The sequence below is a fragment of the Struthio camelus genome, chromosome 27 (assembly GCF_040807025.1).
Source record: "Struthio camelus isolate bStrCam1 chromosome 27, bStrCam1.hap1, whole genome shotgun sequence".
NCBI lineage: Eukaryota > Metazoa > Chordata > Aves > Struthioniformes > Struthionidae > Struthio > Struthio camelus.
The window spans coordinates 323,466-342,925 of record NC_090968.1 but is presented as its reverse complement, the minus strand read 5'-3'; the positions used below and the strand labels follow the sequence as shown (position 1 = coordinate 342,925).

Genomic DNA, 19,460 nt, shown 5'->3' with positions numbered 1-19,460 from the left:
CCTTCCCTAACACATCATCCCATGGGCTCATCGCCTCGAGCCCATGGAGAACCCCCAAAAAGCAACAGGCCCCTTCAGGCTGAAAGCCCTTGAGCGCATTGTTGACTCCACCTTTGGAAGAAGAGCCCAACCTTCAAGCACTGCACTGAGGAAATCCCCATTTATTACAGAGAAGCCCGCTCTGACACAGTGATAGAAACAGTGTATCTGTCCCTGCCAGGAGTCCAGGCCTTGCCCCCGCCTCACCCTTACAGCCGGAAATGTCCCGCTAGAAGGCCCTATTCCCATCTCATGAGAAGACAGGACTCCTAGACAGGGCCAAGAAGGGAGTTACTTTCCTCATGCTTCAGGGACTGATTTAGAGGAGGTAAACAATACATTGAGAAGGCCCTGGCATGAAGCGGGATTCCGTTCCATCCCGTGCACTCCACACACTCTCAGGAGGGGGGATTCCCCTGTCCCCAGTTTTGGTGAGCACAAAATGGCTGTCTGCATGCCAGCTCCTTGTCTAAGCTCCCACTGTAATCAGTGGAGGTGGAGGGAGGGAGGGAGGGAGGAGGGGAATCCGCCCTGCACACACCAACACCTTTGAACTTCTGAAGGGACAGCGGTGGGCCAAGACGCGTGCAAGCGCCTGCTTGCTCTGATAGAGCAACTATGAGACCCAAACCCTGCCAGAGCATCAGCTGGCCGTGTGATAATCAGTGTCAGCCTTGCCTGCAGTGGCTGTCAGGTTCACAGAATCACACAGAAGCACGCAATGGCCAAGCCTGGAAGGGACCTCTGGAGATCATCTAGTCCAACCCCCCTGCTCAAGCCGGGTCCTCTAGAGCATGTTGCCCAGGACCGCGTCCAGGCCGGTTTTGAAAATCTCCAGCGAAGGAGACTCCACAAGCTCTCCGGGCAACCTCTGCCAGTGCTCCGTCACCCTCACAGGCCTCAAAAGTTTCTTTTGAGGGAATCTGATGTTACAGGGGGTGTTGATTTAGCACAATGATTCAGCAATGCCCTGAGAGCACAATTCAAGTGTATCACAGTACAAGTGTGAACAACATCTAGCTAGACAGTTCAAGCACAATACCAATCACAATACCAATGTGGTTGCCATTTCCAGTCTCAGACACGCTCAGCGTCACAACGCTGGTCAGGTCTGTGTGCAACAGCTGCGGTTAGTGAGCTGCATCCTACACTGTCCTTGCGATTCATGGGGCACCTTGCCCTCTGAGCCTTCTCCCATTGTAGGCGTTGTTGGTCAGTCACAGTAGGCTCTCGCAGGAATGACCGCTTACTGCAAAAAAATACCTGTCACCTGAGCCTGTGCTGTGGACAAACTGGTGTCCAGGCTGGCTTCAATAAGCTTACGGCTAGGAGGAAGGAGAGCTCGGGCGTTAAGCATGAAAACTAAGGGTGGCTGCCAAACAGCACAGGCACAGCTTGTCTCCCTGAGGCTTAGTGATCTGTCCCCCGCAGATTCCCAGGCCCAAAGCGCAGCGGATCAACAAGGCTGGACTGATCGCTCCAGGACAACACTGCGAAAAGGGTGATTATAGCGCGTGAGGGGTCTGCCCGCTGGAGCACAGCCCCTGAGCTTCCCGCGAGACAATAGCTGTGGGTAGCTGGCATCAGCGGGAAGCTCCTCTCTCTCAGCTAGCTGATAGGGGGAGTGGGTGTTGGCGTGCTCTTTCTCGGTATGCTGTTGGTTGGGGAGCACGTCCGAGAACTGAACCTGCAGTGTCTCTGATCTGCATGCAAGATGTGAGAGAGAGGCAGCATACCCGCCATGCGATGCATCAGCTATGGCCCACTCCAAGCTATCTCCCTGGGAAGCACACAGTGCAGGGGCCCCTATGGGATCTCCTTGTACTTGAGATGGCCTTGTTAGCAATTCTGCTAGTAGATCTGCGCTTCTGTTAGTGTTCATCATTCTGCCAGTAGATCTGATACCCGCCCATTAGTGAAGAGCCATGACATGAGTCTAAGCATGCCCCTACCGGGCTGTGCTCTGGGCAACGTGTGGGCTCCAGGTGCGACGCCTGTCCCTGCTGCCCTGCTGGCTCCTGCCGGCGCCCTGTGCCACTGACCGCTAGACCCCAACAAGGCAGGCCGGCTCAGAGGACACAGGGAGTGACTGGCCACAACTGTTGCACAGAAAGCTGGCTTGCTCTCCGTGCAAAGGGGACTGGAGGCTGGCCTCTGTTTCAGAGGAACGGCTTGGGAGCTGTGGGCCAAGCGGGAAATGAGTCTGCCATGCCCATGGCGGGAAATGAGTCTGCCATGCATTGGGAAAGGCGTCTGCCTGTCTGCCCCTGCTGCCACAGGGTCCCCAGTGGTTGGGCTCTAGCGCAGAGCCCTTTTGGGCCAGGCCAGCTGGCATCTTGCAGCAGAGGCTGTGGGGATGAAGGGCTTCCCCAGGGCTTTCTCCTCCCATCTCCAGCCCTGGGCTTTAGGCCTCCGTGCCCGGGGAGGAGGCTGGGGGAGCACAAGAGGCGGGTGCCTGCCGGGGGGCACTGGCCACCCCTGGCCAGCGCTCTCGGGGGCCCTTTGTGACGGCCCTTTGTGATGGCCCCAACCTCTTGTGACAGCGCAGCGCTGCTGCATTGCCTCGGGCGGCTGCAGAGTCTCGCCCAGCTGCCTGGTGGTCAGACTCGTGCCAAGCTCGGGTGTGAGGCGCGGGGGGTCGAGCAAGGCTTTTGGGGCTGGTGCTGGGCTCGTGCTCTGGGGCTGGCAGCAGACCTTGGTACCGCTCGCCAGAGGCACCGCTGCCTGTGCCTCCTCGTGCCCTGCCTGGCAGAGGCGGCTGGGCTCCCACGGGGCGTGCTTGCAGAGTGGAGGTGAGCTGCGTGGGGGACGTCCAGCACGGGCTGGACCGGGTCGGGCCGGGCGGTGGGGGCGGTGGGACTCGGGGAACTGCCAGCGCCACAGCCCGAGTGTGCCTGCCCGTGGGCCAGGGCTGTACATGTGTGCCTGGCACACGTGGACTGTGGGGGAGCAGGGTGGCTGCTTCCAGCTGTGCACGAGGACATCGTTTGGAGCACACGCAATATGGGTCTGTAAGTGTGCGCGAGTGTTTATGTGTGTATATGCCGGGAAGGGTAGTGACCACGTGAGCGTCCCTGTGTGCCCGAGCACACGGGCTGTAGCCCCCTCACACCGTGCTGCCTCCCAGCGCACAGCCCAAGCCATGGAGGTGGCGGATGTGAAGCTGGCCCTGCAGCGGGTACAGGCGCAGAAGCAGGAGCTGCTGAATCTCCTGGAGGCGCTGGAGAAGGACTATGAGGCGCTGCAGGGCACAAACGCCCGCCTGACCAAGCAGGTGGCCAGGTGGGGTGATCGCGACGTGGCTGGGCGCGGGAATGCAGGAGGCTGGGGAGGTGTGCGGAGGTTGGCGGAGGAAGGGCAGGCAGGTGGGAGGGCCTGTGCCGGTGCGTGTGGTGTGATGGCACCCCGTTGCTGCAGGCAGCAGAGGCGCAGGAGAGGGGCGGAGGAGCTGGAAGGGCTGCTGGCCGAGCACAGCAGGCTGCTGGAGCAGCTGAATGAAAGCAAGGAGGAGAGGGGCCATTGCAAGGAGCTGCTGCGGTGCCTGGTAGGCGTGGAGTGGCCTTGGTGCGCGGGGCTGGTGGTGCCCCCGCTGAAGGCCTGCTCTGTGCCCCCTCTGCTTGGCTCTGAAGCCCTGCTCTGCCCCCTTCCCCATGCAGCAGGAGGAGAAGCAGGAGCTGCAGGCTGCTGCCCAGGAGCTGGCGCGGGAGAACTGTGCCCTCAGGCAGCGGTGCTGCAGCAGCCAGCAGGAGCTGCAGGTGATGGAGGAGCTGCTGCCCCAGCTGGAGGTGAGCGGAGCCAGGGGCCTCTGGCTGCCCGCTGGTGCCTGCAGAGCTGGGTACAGAGGGGAGGCGCGTGCGAGGGACAGTGGCAGAGTGGGAGCTGGGGGCCGAGGGCAGCCGGGAGGGCGGAGGGCCTGGGACCCGCTGCCAGGAGCAGATCTCACAGGAGAGAGCCCGTGCCCTGCTGAGTGCTCCTCTTCCTCTCCTCTGCCGCAGGAGCGCTTGCAGGCAGCCAAGGAGGAGAGGCGCATGAGGCTGCAGGAGCTCGACGAGGTACAGGGGAGAGGGAGAGCTGCGCTGGCAGCAGTGGGGTGCCAGTGCTGGTGGGGTGCCAGTGCTGGCATCGGTGCACCCCTCAGCCTTGGCCAGCAGTGGGCCTGGGGAGGGCACTAGCCCCAGGGGCCGTGACTCCCCTTTGGCTGGCCTTGTCTGTGGCCAGCCCTCCCGGGGCCCTGGGGCGGGGCAGTTGCGAGGGGGCCGAGCCCTGGGGCTGGAGGCGGAGGGGGCTGCCCAGCTGCCAGCTCCACTGGTGGCATTGCATTGTGTGCCCTGTGAGTTGCAGGAGCAGCAGCGCTCGGCCCAGCTGAAGCAGCAGCTGCGTGAGCAGGAGAAGCGGGCAAAGGTAGTGCCAAAGGGGCGAGGGCAGAGGGTGGTGGGCGCCCACTGGCCGGGGGCTTTGGAGGAGGCTGCAGCAGGCACGTGGACCGGGCCCCTTCTGTCTGCCAGGTGCTGCGGGCTGAACTGAGGCCACTTCGAGAGGAAGTGGAGGAGCTGGAGCTGGAAAATGCCTAGTGAGTGGGCACCGGGGACACCTCTCCCCACAGGCGCATGCAGCAGCTCTGTGCTGCAGCTGGAGGGCCAGAGGACGCCAGTGCCGGCCTCGGGGAGGGGATGCAGGGGCTCTGTGCAGCATGTGGCGGGACAGGAGACCCCGATGGCTGCTGTGGGGCAGCAGTATGTTGCGACGGGCAGCCCCAGCGGCCATGGAGGTCAGCGCTCGCCCAAGCAAGCTCTGTTGCCTGCAGCAAGCAGCAGATGGAGCAGGAGCCCGAGGTGGAGGGGTCTGTGCTGCCGGAGCTGCTGGAAGCGAAGCTGGTAAGGGGGAGAGGCAGCGCCAAAGCCTGCAGGAGCTGGCAGGGTCTTGCTGGGGAGAGGGGCGCCATGCAGCCCCGTGTGGGTCCCACAAGTGTCCCCGCTCTGTGTTGGCCTGCAGGAGAGGCAGGAGCTGGCAAAGAGATGCGGCATGGCTACGTGGCTGCAGTGAGTTGCCCCTGGGGTCCCTGATGCCCTGCGGCTCACGTGTGGGCTGCTGTGCAGCGAGCGGGCTGCGGCCTGGCGGGTCCTGCTCACTGGCTGTGGGCTTTGCAGCTGGGAATCACGCCCCGGCAGCGCATTCCTTGCGCCAAGCTTTCTTCTTTCTGGGCTCCTGGCGGCTCTTCTGCAACCCTCCACCAGGGAGCGACGAGCAGTGCGTGTTGGGGGGTGGGGGTGCAGACGGTGGGGCTGGCTGAAGGGGCCCGCGTGGCCCAGCGGTGGGTGCAGGGCAGGAGAGGGTTGGGATGCACCTGCCCTGCGCCCTCTCCCATGCCTGCGCTGTGCCCCAGGAGACTCTGCATGCTCTTCATCTGCCTGGAGCTGGTCGTCGGCTTCGTGCTGGGCGCCGTGGTGCTCTACGCTTCCCAGTATGACCAGGAGTTCCTCTACCGGCTGCTGCTGTGGCTGCTACCCGAGCAGAGCTATGCTCACCTGGTGTACGTGCTGGGAGAGACCCTGAGCCTGTGGAGTGAGGGGCTGCTGCCTTCCTGACAGCCGTCGCCCAGCCCCGCGTCTCCGTAGGTCTCGGCCTCGTGGAGCCTGCTGGGTGCCCGCTGAATAAGACGTCCTCGGAGACCACTTTGGTGTGGTCGAGTGTGCTTTGTGCGCACGCAGAGAGAGGCCCTTGGAGCCCCAGAGTCTTTTCACATGGTGGCCTTTGTGGGCAGGGGGTGATTTGAGGTGGTTGTTGGGGGGGGGGGGGGTTCAGGGTTTCCTTCCTTTGGTGTACTCGGTGTACTTTCCAAGGCCTGGGGTTGTCTTGTCCCAGGGTGTTGAGCAGGCAAAGGCGTCCGAGCCTGGAGACGGCGTGTGAATCGAGCAGACGTTGTGGACTCGTGAGGGCCACCGTGCCCCGCCATGGTCTTTGCACTTGGCAGTGTCCCTGAAAGCGGAGCCCAGGTCCTTGCCCTTCAGCTCATGCACCACTTTGGCCAGCACCAGCATGCTCTTGCTGACCATCTCCAGACAGGGGATGTCCTCCAGGCCCCTCATCAGCACCACCACAATCACCCCCTTTTACTTCCTCAGCCGCAAGGCCGAAGACACACAGGAGCTTCTCATTACCTGGGCCTCCCCTTCCTTCTCTTCAGCAGCCCAGGCCCGGGGCCCTGCAGCGCCAGGTGCCACTGCCCTCCCCACCGCCGCCCGAGGCCGGTCCCCCGCAGACCCGCACGTCACAGCTCCGAGCTCTCTGCTCTCTCCACACGCGGCCTCGCGGGCGGCTCCGGCTCCTGCCCTCGCCCCAGCAGCGTGAGGCCAGCCCCGGGGCAGTGGGAGTTGTCCTCCAGCGGAGCCTCCGCCAGGAAAGGCTGCTGCCGCTGGGCCCCGCTCTGCTGGGCTCCCCTGTGGGAGTCGCTGGAAGGGAACTGGCCCCCGAAACCTGAGCTGGGCGCGGGAGCTGTTTGCCACCCTCCGGGGGAAACGGAGTGGTGCTTTCAGCCAGTGTTGTAGCGCGACAGGGGCAGAAAGGCCTGGAGCTGTGAGAGCTCCCATCCCCATAACAGTTTCCTTTCGAGGTATTTGATGCTACATGGGATGTCTGATTTAGCAGAGCGATACAGCAACAGTCTGAAACCACAATGCAAGTGTACACTTCACAAACTCTAGCAGTTGCATTATACAGTTCCATCACAACACCAATGTGATCCCCTTTACCCATTACTATCATGGGCTCACTGTCACAACGCTGGGCCTCCCCAGTCGCCAGGAAGGAATACGTGGGTTGAAGCCAGCTCAAGCCCGTTGCTCTCCTTTGCATCAAGAACTTTTTCAAACCCTTTACAGGTTAGGGCCCGTTTTCTTCCCTTTGTTTCCAATGTTCCTCGACACAAATGTCCTTAATTCCTTTCGCCCAGGCCCTTGCTTAAACCCAAATGGTAAAGACAGAGCAAAACCCTCTGCTCGAGGTGTGCATTGCTGCTGGAGACGGAGCTAGCTAAGCAGGGGTTCACGTTTCCTTGCTTCTGCCTTCTGTGCATCAGTGTTTCCTGGCTATGGCTGCTTTAGGAAAGCCAAGACTCCCCTGTTCCCTTCTGAATCACGAGGAGAAAATGGGTCTTGCCCTGTGTGATCAAACAGCTTCTAACGCACCAAGTGTTTGGTAAAGAAGGACAGAACAACAGTCTCTCTGGTCAAGAGTGGGTATTGTTACTTAACCCTCTTCTCCTCGGGCTGACCTTTGTAGTGTCTCTGGCTGTTTGCAGTAATGGTGAGTGACAAATTCTGTGTGCACCTTTGGGTGCCCTGGTCTTAAATTAATGCAGACTTTAGGCAAGACTCTTAAATAATCCCTTTGTAACTGTTTGGGGGGGGTGTGCATGGTATTTTGTTTGTTTGTTTATGATGGCAGAGTTTCCAAAGCAAGTAAGCAAATTGCACCTTTTCGGGACAAGCCAAGTTCCCTTGTTTAGATCAGGTTCGTGTCTTCTCTGGAGCTTCTCTAGAAAGCTGAAGGCATGGAACTGTTGCAGGTGTCCTGAATTGTCCCCTGCAGGGAGGTCAGGTGTAATTGGATTGCTGGCAAACAATTTTCTTCTCTAGCCAGCAGTTTGTCAGAATGTCATGTGCACACATTTGCTATTGTCCCCATGAGCTGGGTTTTTTTCCTCTTTTCACTGTTTGTTATTTACGTGGTAGTTGACAAGTACTTTTTTCACATGTCTGTGCCATTGTTATGCAAAGCTATGAGTTTTGTAATTATTTTGGGGTAGATCCTGGAATCTGAGGAAAGGCTGTTGGGTGGTACAAAATGACAAGCTCTGCTTGTGAGGCAGGAGCAGCATCCCTTCTTGCAAAATGACTAACTTGGTCCAGTGTGGAGTCTTGCAGTTAAAGCCCCAGCAGATGCCGTGCTCCAGTCCTCGTCAACTTTCACATGATAGTCAGAAGGCCTCTTTGTCCGAGTTGACGCTTCCTACTCAGCCAGTGCGTATGAGGAATCTGTCTGCGTTGTCCCTCATAACCTGAGAGCCCCATACATCTAATGGTGCTTGAAAGCTGACTCGTGGTTTTTCTCCGAACACTTTCCCATCTGTCAGTGCAGACATCAATGTGGTGATGCTTGGGGCCCACTGCGAAATGATCTGGTCAGGTACAGAGTCTCTTATCACCATACTGGCTTGGGTGCCTTTAAAGCACAATGAGCATGGGCTACCCTGAGTGTTGGTTGTAGGTCTCTCCCAGGAAAAGGCGGATCTGTGTGTCACGTTGTGATCTCTCAAATTTACAGGACAGCGTACTTTGTGAAACCAACTTTAGTCTTATGAGCTTATTAGGTAAAAAAGAAAAAAAACCCCAAAAGCAAAGAAAGAGTGAATCCTTTCTGTGCAGACTAGCCTAAGTCATTAATTCTGTAGTTACTTAATTAGCTAGTTCACTGATTTGTTAACTCGATGATTCATTAATTCACATGCTTATGAGCAAGGCAGTTACCTAACCGACAGTGAGAGTGCTCATCCTTCCTCCGTCACGATGCGGGCATGCCCTGAATTGCACCGGGATGCACAAGAGCCTCAGCAGTGCGGCTGCTGCTGCATCCGCTTCCAAGGCTGCTTGAGTGAGCCGATGTATTTGGACCTTCCGGCTTGGCAGTTCAATCCCTGCCATGCCTATTGGTTGTTTTGGTTCCTGAGCAAGGATTTACTTAATTCCAAAGCACTTGGGTCTTATGTGGTGTTAACAAGCAGTTCCTTAAAAACCTGCAAGGATAGCAGACCTCATCCTTTTTGTCCTTGAGGATGGGGCGTATGGGTTGCTCTCCCTTTAGCCTCATGGTGCTGCTCCCAGCCTATGTCAGGCCGTAGCATGAGCCCTCCTTGCAGGGTCTTGGATGCCTGGGTTGTGCCAACTCCCCAGTATATTCAGAGCCAAAGCTTTGCTGTGAAGTACGTGGTGGCCCCTGGCACAAAGGAACTGCCTTTAGAGAGCAATCAGTAAAGCTAGGCTTTTGACCTGAGGGCAGACTGTCGGGGAGGGGCTTCCTAGTAGCAGCCTGACAGCTGAAGCGGAAGCGTGCTGTCCACGGAGGGCATTGCGTTCTTCCAAGAGCTTTGTAACTCTCCTCCTGGCACCTCCCACTGTTAGAGCTTCCAAATTATTGCAGCTCTGCAGCGTTAGCAAGCATTTCTGCATGTGTTAGCTGGCGTAACACAAATCTCTAGCTAACCTGGCTTCCTTAGATGTCTTTGCCATTGATGCCGAGGTGGGGAAGACGATTACACCAACAGCTTTCCAGAGCAGGAGCAGCGGGGTCCACTGGGTCAAACGAGCTGTTGGTTCACACTGGCACTCTCTTGGGCAGTGTTGAACAGCAGCTGTCTAGGAAGGAGGATCAGAAGAGGGCACTATATACTGATGTTTTCTTTTTTTTTCCTCCGAGCATTCTTCCAGCAGGCTGTGGCCTGGGAGCTTCCCCTGCCAGAGGCAGTAGCCCAAGGGCCTTTCCTGTATTTGTGCTTGCAGAGGGGCACCCACTCAGGCACACCGTGAATCTGTGGAAGGGCCTAATGCGGTTCCTTGCCTGATTCTCTGTCCCTTTTCTTCTTGCATTTGCTTTCCTCCTTTTGACCTCGGCAAAGCAAGGAGCACGTGCTTTCATGGAGCGCTCTGCTTGACTGGCTGGGTCTCCCTGGCCAATAACCACTAGGTCACAGCCTGTCATTTGTGCATGTAAAGTTAAGGTTTGGGTGTTTTGGCCCCCTAGATGCTTTACTTCCCCTGCAGTGAATATCCTCTGATGCTTTATTGCGCAGCCATTCGGTGTCCTTTGATCCTTCTGCAGCTCTTTTGGCCCAAAACAGGGAGATGAATGAGTGGGGTGCTTTTTTGCTTTGGTTTTGTTTTAAGCAGCCACTCTCTGCCGGAAGAAGGGAAGGCGCAAAGACATCAGAAGGCGGCGCTACAAAGGAGGCGTTACAAAGACATCTCTGTTCCGGAGTGGGTTGTTCCGCCTGGAAAAGGGAACTGGACCTCCTCCTCATGAGGCCTTAATCTGTACTACTGAGCCTAAGCTCTTAGAGAAAGCCCACAGGCATCTCGTCCTGTTCTTGATGTACCAGCTGAGAGGGCAAGTGGGCTGGGAAACCGAGAGAGAGGAAAGTTCTCCCTCTGTTTTGCATTCATTTGGAAATTCCACAGTGACTGAATGGAAGCGGCTGTGGGTTTTTTCTGGGCAAGTAGGCAGATTGTGTCTCCAGAGACAAACCCGTGTCATTTCACACGGGTGAGAGGAACTCCTGAACAGTAACAGATGCCTTGCCGAAATGAGAGAAGTGGGGCAGTTCTGTAGCTGTGAAGTGTCCGGGGCAGGGCCCGGGGGGGTTTGTAGCTCCCCCATGTTTGGTGGGTGGGATCAGGGCTGGAAGCTCACAGGGCAGAGCTGTGTTGTCTGCCTGGATTTCTGATACCTGCTTGCCAGCAGAAGCTGTGCAGTTCCTCTTGGGCAAGGGACGGCAGCCAATGGCTTTGTAATGTCTTTAGGGGAGGAAGGTGTTTAACCCTGTGACCTGTTAAAACAGGAGTTGTTTTGAGGGGCAGCTTTTCCTCAGGGGCTTGCAAGCTGTTGTTAGTGAAGGCGATGTGGTTTTGCTGGGTTGTCCTGTCTTGCCCCCATTCAGGAGGGGGGTGGGCAAAACCATGCTGCCCCCAAAGTGGCAGGTATGGGGTGTTCCTCAGATGAACTTTGTCACCTGAAAGACTTGGCAGCTGGGATGCTTAAGCGTATTTCTGCTGCTTTCTCCTAGGATTCCTTTTCAGTGGCATGTTTTTCGGGTGCGAGTCAAGGGTCTTCCTTCTGCAGGAAGATGGTGTGGGAAACAACGCCGCAGCAGCTGTGGGGAGACATGCCCTGTGAGGGTAACACTGTGATCACCTCCTGCTGAGGAACTCTCGTGTTAATTATGTTTCTGACGCCTTCTTCCAAAAAGCAGCCAGCACTCCGATTTTCCTCTATCGGCTGCAACGTAGGGATTAAGCTTTTTTCTTCTTGTCCTGCCTGTGCAGACAGTTCCTCTCTTAGGAGTTAGCTACTGCACCTAAAGTGCAAGCCCATGAGCTTGCTGTGCCCCAGCTGGTGGGGAGTGGGGGAGCTAGCCTCCTGCCAGGCTAGCTATCTGAAACCATCCTAATACTCTCCTCTAACATTAACTACCCTCCAGCAAGAATTACTATGGCCTAAGGATAACTACGAACAGTAACTCTAACTAACTCTAACTATAAGTAATAATGCTAATGGTAACTATATGATAACTATAATAACTGCCCTAAGTATAGCCAGGCAGACTAGCTGTCTCCTACCCTTAGAGAAATTACAATGACCTAAGGATACTCCAACTGCTCTAAGAATACTGTAAGTAACTACACGCTAAGACTATGATAACCAACTCTACGCTAGCTATCCTAACAGCATCCTATCACTGTAACTACCCTACATTCTCAAAAGAGCCTTGGCAGGAGCGGTGGGATCCGTTTGCAGGCTGTGTTCTCCATCGTGCCGTGGAGGTGGAGGGGAGCCCTGGGAGGGAGGTGCCCCTGCGGCCAGCCGTGTCTCTGGGAAGGACCATTTGGCCAGGTTGCGAGGGGGGCTGCCCTTGCCTCTGTTGAGCAGAGGAACTCGGATGCTTTCCCGATTCAGTGCCAAGAGTGGGGAAGGGGGGAGGTGTAGAGCTGTTGCTGTGGATGCGCCGCCTCTGCTGTTCTAGTGAGTCCCTTGTTGCCGGCAAGAGTGCTGAAAAGTCTGTGAGAGATGGGCGAGCATTTACGAGACACCACACAGCCCCTGAGCTGAGCTTCCCTGGTGAAGAGAAGGGCTGAGGAGCCCCGTGGCAGGGAGAGGGAGAGCCACTGGAGAGCACTCTGCAAACATGGAACTTATTCTCCAGCTCCTTATTCTCCTGCTTCAGCATCCCTCTGCTGCCTATAAGGCACTGGGAGAAACACGGGTGAGGTGCTTGTGCTGCAGCTTTGCCTAAGAAAGAATAACCTGCCGCTGCAGTTAGTTCTTTTGGTTCAAGCAAAAGAAAGGAAGCTCAGTGGGGCTAATGTGCTGATGTGTCCTGAGGGCTCCAGAGCTTTGTGTGGTTGTTTCCAGAAGGAATTTTGGCACTTCAAAATAAAGTTTCTTGAATTAGGCGTGATCTCAAGATTGCAAAGGCAAGTCCTCAGCAGTGAGAAATGGTAGAGACTGGAAGTCTCTCCTGCTCTGGCGAGGTGCTCTGGGACTCGGAACGTGTGGGAAGCGGAAGGGCAGGGGTCATTGGCGTAGAGCAGGGGAAGGGCTGACTGGGAGTCCAAACTCCTGGGTTCTCTCCCAGCTCCAGCGCACTGCAGGCAGGCAAGTGTGGGGACGGTCATTTCTCCCCTCTGGGCCTCAGCCAGTCCCTGGGTGTTCACTGTCGGCCCAGCGCAGTTCTGCTGCTCCGTGTCTGCTTACCGATGTGCCCGTGGACACTGCGTACCCAGCTGCTCAGCTGGGAGAGGTAAGGGAGCCTCTGCAGGACGCCACTGGTAAGGAGTCAGACTTTTTTTGCTGGCAAGGACAAGCTTTGTCTCTTTTTAAGCGTTTCTTTTCCCCCTCTGTAATCCCGATGCTGGCTCAAAAGACGTATGTCATGGTATAGAAGGGAAGCAAATCTCCTCTCTGATTGCAGGTGTGCCTGTAGGTGAAGCTTCCCCAGCATCTCAGCTGGACGAGGTTTTGGCGCCTCTGCGGAATCCTGCGGGTGAGTAGGCAATACTTTTTTCCTGGAAGAACAAGCTTGTGTTATTATTTAATTTCTCACTGCACTCCTGTTATCACTCTCGTGACTCCAGAGAAATATATCTCGATAGACAAGTGAGGGAAATCTCATCTCGGCATGGTGTTGCCTGGTGCTGGCTAAGGGAAAAGCCTGAGGACGGGAGTTTGCCCCAAATCCTCTCTGACTCACGCTGACAGGGAGCCATAGGACATCAGAGACCAGTCCTGAAAGCTAGTTGCGCACAAGTGTTCTCTGGAAGAGCTGCGAGAGGAGGAAGGGGAGATGCCGCCTGTGTTTTAGGGAAGCCGGAGCACACAGTGGCTGCTGGGTTGGCGAGTCTAACCGGCACCACTTCAGCTGGAGCTGTGCCTTTGTGCAGCCAAGGACCCCAGAGTCCCTGGCTCAGAAAGCAGGAGCACAAGAGAGCCTGCCTCCGTCAGCCTGGGCTTAGGGTGCTGCGCTGGGAGTGCCTCCCTTTGTATCGAGCTGGGAGTTCCCGTTGTTCCTACCAAAACCTAGCCAAGGTTGCAGTCCCAGGGTTTGCTTTCAGGCAGAGATGTTAACTCCTAAGTTAACATGTGGGAAAGCTGAAGGCCTCTGTGAGCTGGGAATAACATGCCCCCTGAGGCACAAGCATGGAGATGGGCTCACCTCAGTGAGCAGTTCCTCACCTCATTGCAGGGGGCCTGGGGAGAGAGGCCAGAGGCTGCATTGCTCAGCCCTGCCAACCCCCACAGCCACAGCTACGCTCACCACTGCTGCAGCCCGGTCCTCAGCAGCCATCGGACATGCGGAATGTGACACACCTCCCAGAAATGATTTTGCTCCTGCTTCAAAGAAGCTTCAAAGCAGGGTTGTCAGCCTGGAAGCCATGTCCTGGCAGGGCTAGCTCTGCCTCCAAGCTGAGGAGAGCTAGACAATTCAAGCCAGTCTTCTTGCATCCTGAGCTCTGGCAGCTCTCCAGCAGCTCACATCCCAGGTGCCTTAAGTGCGTTCAGGTGACGAGCTCCTTAGCCAGCAGCAGCACTGGTGAAAAACCCCAGGGCCAGCTTCTTACCTGGAAGGTGGCACCCGCTCCAACACCGTGGTTAGCACTGCACACCAACAACGCAAAGGGGAAGAAGTAAGGCACGCAAGGAGATTAAAAGCCCCTAGAGCAGGTGGGGTGAGAGCGAAAGGAGCAGAAACACGGAGGCAAGCCACTTTTCCAGCAGAGGGGAAGCTGAGAGGGTTCCTCCCCAGAAGTGTATGCTGGGGAGTTTTATGCCTCCCCGTTCTCCAGCCCAGACAGGGCCATTTGGGGAACAGCTGCAGGGGAGCTCAGGCATTTTGGTGGGAGGCCCACACACACACAAGGAGAGGGGCTCGGTGCACCTCAGGTCTGTGCGGAAAACCCACCACTTCCTTGCCTGCCAAGGGAGAGCAGAGGGTGACAGAAGGCAAGTGAGTCACGAGGGACCCCTTCACTCTCCTCAGCATTTGTCACGGCAACCAGCTGGATTGCACTGGTCTTTATACAAACCTGGCCCCGCAGTGTCCTGCCAAAGGTGCTTTCAGACAGCCATCTCCTAGAATAACTGCTGGGGGGACTGACAGACTTCCTCATCCGTGTGGGCCCTGCATCTGCCAGCGTCTAGTCCAACTCCTACTCCAAGCTTGCCCCGAGAGCCCTCCATCGCCTCATTAAGAACACCTGAACCAGTCTTTGCCCTAGCATTGCTACCTTCTCCCAAGGAGGCCACTACTCACAGTCAGCTGACTGCCAGACCTTGTACCGCTGAAGACAACCCTTGGAGGGCAGCAGTCCAGCCCGTTTTCCACTTCTTTCGGTCTTCTTACCTAGCCGCCATTGCCACAGGCTTCTCTGGCTGCTCTCGTCTCTGCTTCCTGGCCATCTTCCTCTCTCCTTCCTAACGCTGAGGCCATGCCTGCCTCTTGCTGGGCTGGGTACAGGCCTCGGGGCTGCCTGCCCTCCTCTTTCTGGGCAGCCGGGGACTCCCGGGTGAGCATTGCCTGCCGCTGCCAGGAGCAAAGGGGATCTGGCTGCAGCCCTGCACAGAGCAACCAGCCACATCCTCCACCTGCCCCTGCCGGGGCTCTGTCTCCTCCCTGGGGGCAGTGGGGCAGCAGCTGCGGCAGCTCCAGCCAGTTTCCTTCGGCATGGCGGAGCTGGGCAAGCAGCTCCCGCTGGCTTTGCTGCAGCTCCGGCTGGACCCATGGAGCGGCTGCTCATTCTGCCCAGCTTCCTTTTCCTCTGCCGCGGCTGAGTGCTCTGAGTCTGAGGAGAGCACAATGCATTCAGGGCTTCCCTCTGCCCAGGGCTTCCAGGACCCTACAAGGACACAACTGTCTGACGAGGAGTCACTGTCCTGGGGGTCGGCAGGAGCCAGCAACTCTCTCCAGGCTTCTCCTCCTGCTCGAGCTGCCCCATCATCAGAGCTTTGCCGCGGCTGCTGGGCAGACTGTGTGGCTGCGGCAAGCTCGTGGGGGATGGCGTACGAGGGGCCAGGAAGCTCCGTGAGCCCAGGGCTACTAGCTCGGGATGGGCTCTGGGCTGGCACAGGAGTCCGGGCCGTCCCTGCAGCAGCTGCCAGGCTCAATGAGGCTGAGGGGCTTCCTTCGTGCCAGCTGGGAGCACGGTAGCCATACATGGCCTGCTGGTCGTAGGTCTCCATGCTGCACGAGCAGCGGGCAAAGCTGATGAGCTCGTGGAGGAACTGCTCGGTGCGACTCAGCAGAAGCAGCTCTAAGTCCTCAGCAAAGGCCTGACTGTCCAGGTCGTACCTCCTCAGGTTTGTCAGGACAATGAGCTCCGTGACAGTTAGCAATGTCTGGTGGACTCCAAAGAGGACTCTCAGTTCCCGCTGCAGCCAGGGCAGCAGTCTCTGAATGCTGGCCGGGCTGCGGCAGAAGAAGTCTGCCGAGATGTCCTGGGGGTGGCCGCCATCGGGAGCCCTTTGCACGCGCATCCCTGTGCGGTACAGAGAGCGGCGGAAGTTCAGCGTCTCCTCCTCCGTCGCTGCCGCATGCCCCTGAGGTCTCCTGTCAGCCCTGGCCTGCCTCTGTGGGGACAGCCTCTGGCGTGGCTCCAGCAGCCCTCCCTCTCTCTGCCTCTGCCTGGTGTGCCTCCGGGTTCCCTCCAGCCTGCTGCTGTTCTGCGGAGAGGGTCGCATCTGAGGAGAAGGGGAAGGCTGCTGCGGGTGAGCTGCAGGGTGACGGCGCCTCCGGATGGCAGGGCGGTGAGGAGCTCTCCGTTGCTGATGGCTGGCAACAGAACCATCTTCGGGGGGCCTGATGACATGCTCCTGGTAGTCATCTTCTGCCACCACTGTGTGCAGAATTGATCGGAAAGCCTGCTTGCACAGCGGGCATTCGGCCTTTGTTTTCGACCACCGGAACACACAACTAAAGCAAAACTTATGGAAGCAAGGTTTTATGTAGGCCACGTTGTCCAAGGTGTCCAGGCAGATGGGACACGTAGCGTCTGGAGCTGCAGGTCTTGGTGTTGTCTGCTGCAGAGGGCTGGGGGGAGCTGAGGGTAAGGAGCTGCCATCCGTTGCAGGTGCCTCAGCTGCTGATGCTGCACTCCGCTGCAGAAAGAGAGGCCGAGATCATTGCCCTTCCTGGGAAGACTGCGGAGGGCAGTGTGGAGGGCGGACTATGGTGCAGGCAGCGGTGCAGAAGAGCCATTGGCACAGAAACCCACACGAGGCTGCTTTCAGGATGAGAAGAAAGAACACAGGCACTGGTGCCTATCACCCAGGAAGGCCTCGGTGCCCTCCCATGACAGGGAGGTGTCATGGGTCAGTCTCCTCCTAACTCAGCAAGAGAGGAAGGAAAGACATTGAAAAATGTCCCGGCTCAGGAACTGCCTAGGAATTGCCGACATCTGCCTCCCTCCTTCCTCCGGAAAGGAAGAGGTCCCTCTTTGCACCAGTACCAGCCGCATCAGCAGAGCACAGGAGGCTGGGGGAGCATGCATTCAGACAGTTCTCAGAGCAACTCTTCCTTTACGAACTGGGAGCTGCCAGAAAGCTCAGGAACCAACATGCTGCCCCCGGGGAACGTGGGCATCCTTGCCATTCTTGGGCACCCTGCCCTTTCTCCTTGCCCTCTTCAAAAGCATGCCCTTGCTGCTTGGGACTCAGCACTTCCCAAAACCCCACTGACCACCTCTGCTTCCTTGCACAGCCCAGCCTGCAGCATAGTTCCAAGTGCAGCTCACCACAGCTGCAAGTGCACTCCGAGGAAGAGGCAACGAGGTCTCTCAGCACTCCTGGAGACCCCTGCAGCCTCTTGCTACACACACGGCACTGGCCACAGATGCACAGCATGCCTGTCAGCCAAGTGAGCCCAGCAGGAGTATGTGCCCTGCCGCCCAGCCAAATTGCAGCAGAAGTCCACAAGCCCTGCCCTGCCCCTGGCAGCTCTGACCCTCACCCTTTTCAAAGGATTGGTGGAGAGGTGACGAACCTTTTGGCGTTGGCGGCAGTGCGATGGCCCCTCTCAGCGCAAGAAGAGCAAGCCCCTTCCCTCTGCCTGTGTTGCCGCTCGTGGGGTGAGGGGCGAGGGTGGGTGGCACCTACCTCCATGGGCTCCTCTGCTGGGGGCCGTGCGGGTGGGGGAGCCAAACGTGCCTCACCTCCTCCAAGGGTTCAGGTGCGCTCTCTCTGGCGCGCTGTCAGCTTGAGGGCCTGTAGAGCACACGACTGTATGTGGCTGTAAAGGGAACAGGCTGCAGTTAGGGGAAAATCCTGCACGTGGCTTGGTAACTGCGACTGTATAAAGGCGGCCCCAGAACTTCAGAGAAGTCATCGTAGGTACCATAAAGGGAGGCAGAAGCAAGGCATGAATCTGTGGAATTAGCCAGCACTTAGGAAGAAGGAGGAGAAGCCTGGAGGAGAGGGCTCCTGGGGAGTGGGGGGAGGTAATGCCTAGCTGAGGCATGAATAGCTGAGGTGGGATATCCAGGACGGCCGAGAACTGTCTAAGGGCAGCCAGATGTGTTTCCTGCAGACCAGAGGGAGGTGGCAAGGACCTCCCCTTGAGCTCAGTGAATTCTGAGTGGTTCTGCTTTTTAAAGGAAGATCTACCTGCTTGCTCACTCTGAATACACTGTCTGTGCACCTCCCAAGACCAGGAAGCTTTTGAGCTTGCAGTGCGGCGTCACCTCCGTCCGGTAGAACTCAGGCTTGTTCTGAGAGTTGAATATCAACAACTGCAGGGTCACGGAACCACGGAATGGCGGAGGGTGGAAGGGACCTCTGGAGATGGTCAGGGTCAGCTAGAGCAGGTTGCTCAGGGCCGGGCCCTGTTGGGTTTTGAATACCTCCAGTGAGGGAGACTCCACAGCCTCTCTAGCATTTCTTTCTGCCACCACAGCATGGCAGCACCTCATGCCGGCTCAAGCCAAAGATCCTAGAGGCATAACTGAGTTCAGTCGGTCCAGAGAGTTGCCTCCCAGCAGTAGAGACAGAGAAACAATAGCAGTTGAGAAAAATGACTGACCCAACTGGGACAACCTAAGCTCACTTTTCAGCTGTGGCTGTAAATGCCTTCCCCTCGGGAATAGCAAAAGAGTAACATAATCTTTGTGGCCTATAGGTAACAAAATCAGAAATTGTTTCAGGTTTTCTCTTAAGCCGTTTCAACAAACCCTTTCTCAATTTTGTTCCCACCACAAAATTCACTGCTGTTTTAACAGTCCTGGAAGCTAGAAGGGCAAAGATGGCGACACAAACCAACGTCGTTTTTTCACCTAGAAGAACGGACAGCACATTTCTTTTGCCTTCGGTCCCATAAGGAGTACTGTGGATTAAACGCACGTGCCCTAATAGTCTGTGGATCATTTTGGTGGAGGAAAAGGGGGCTGCGTCCTTCAATTTGATCAGTAGCGCACTGCCCCGGTCTGGGCCAGGCCCCGGCAAGGTCTCCGCCTCCAGCCATTCCCCTGCAAAGGGAGCAAACCCCAACGGTCCCTCCATGGAGCTGACATCAAAGCAGCAGCTGGAGCCCAGCTGGCCGCATGGCCTCATCCCTCCTGGCCCAGCCGTGGGGCCCTGAGGGAGCTGCTCGCCCTGCCCCACTGCCCCCCCGCACTGCCTGTCCACCCGGGCCCTATGCCAGCCCTGGTGCTGGCCAGTTGCCCAGGACCAGGGCAGCTCCAGCTCCCTGCCAGGGGGTGGGAGTGCGGGAGGAGCCAGGCCAGGAGCTGGGGGGAGAGGCCGGACCTGCTGCCTGGCTGGGGCTGGAGCCCTGGTGTGGAGGGAGGCGGGGAGGGCCGGGGACCAGGCAGCAGCTGCGGGGCTGTGCCTGCGCCTGCTGCACTGCCGGGCCCTGCGGTGTGGGGAGAGGAGTCAGGAGGCAGGGCAGCGTGGGGAGGACGGCAGGGCGGCAGGGCAGGGGCAGGAGGGCAGTGGGGGCTGCAGCGAGGGGTCGAGGCCCGTGTTTCTGCGGCACAGTAGCACTCACACCACAGCCCAAGCCCCCTTGAAAGCACAGCAGCACGGGGGAAGGGGTGGGTAGGGGCAGGGTGTCAGCTGCCTCATCAGCTTCCAAACTGTCCCTGGCCCCAGTGGCACAAGGAAGCAGA

At 57.7% G+C, this 19,460-nt stretch overlaps 1 protein-coding gene across 1 annotated transcript; it reads right to left on the bottom strand.

The window, feature by feature from the left end:
- Positions 1-13,862: 13,862 nt before the first annotated feature.
- On the bottom strand, positions 13,863-16,356 carry LOC138062418 (E3 ubiquitin-protein ligase Topors-like; the record flags this gene model as incomplete). Its single annotated transcript, XM_068920500.1, has 2 exons — positions 13,863-13,962; positions 15,314-16,356. Coding segments are annotated over 2 exons (1,143 nt in total), but the record flags the coding sequence as incomplete, so codon positions are not given.
- Positions 16,357-19,460: the final 3,104 nt, after the last annotated feature.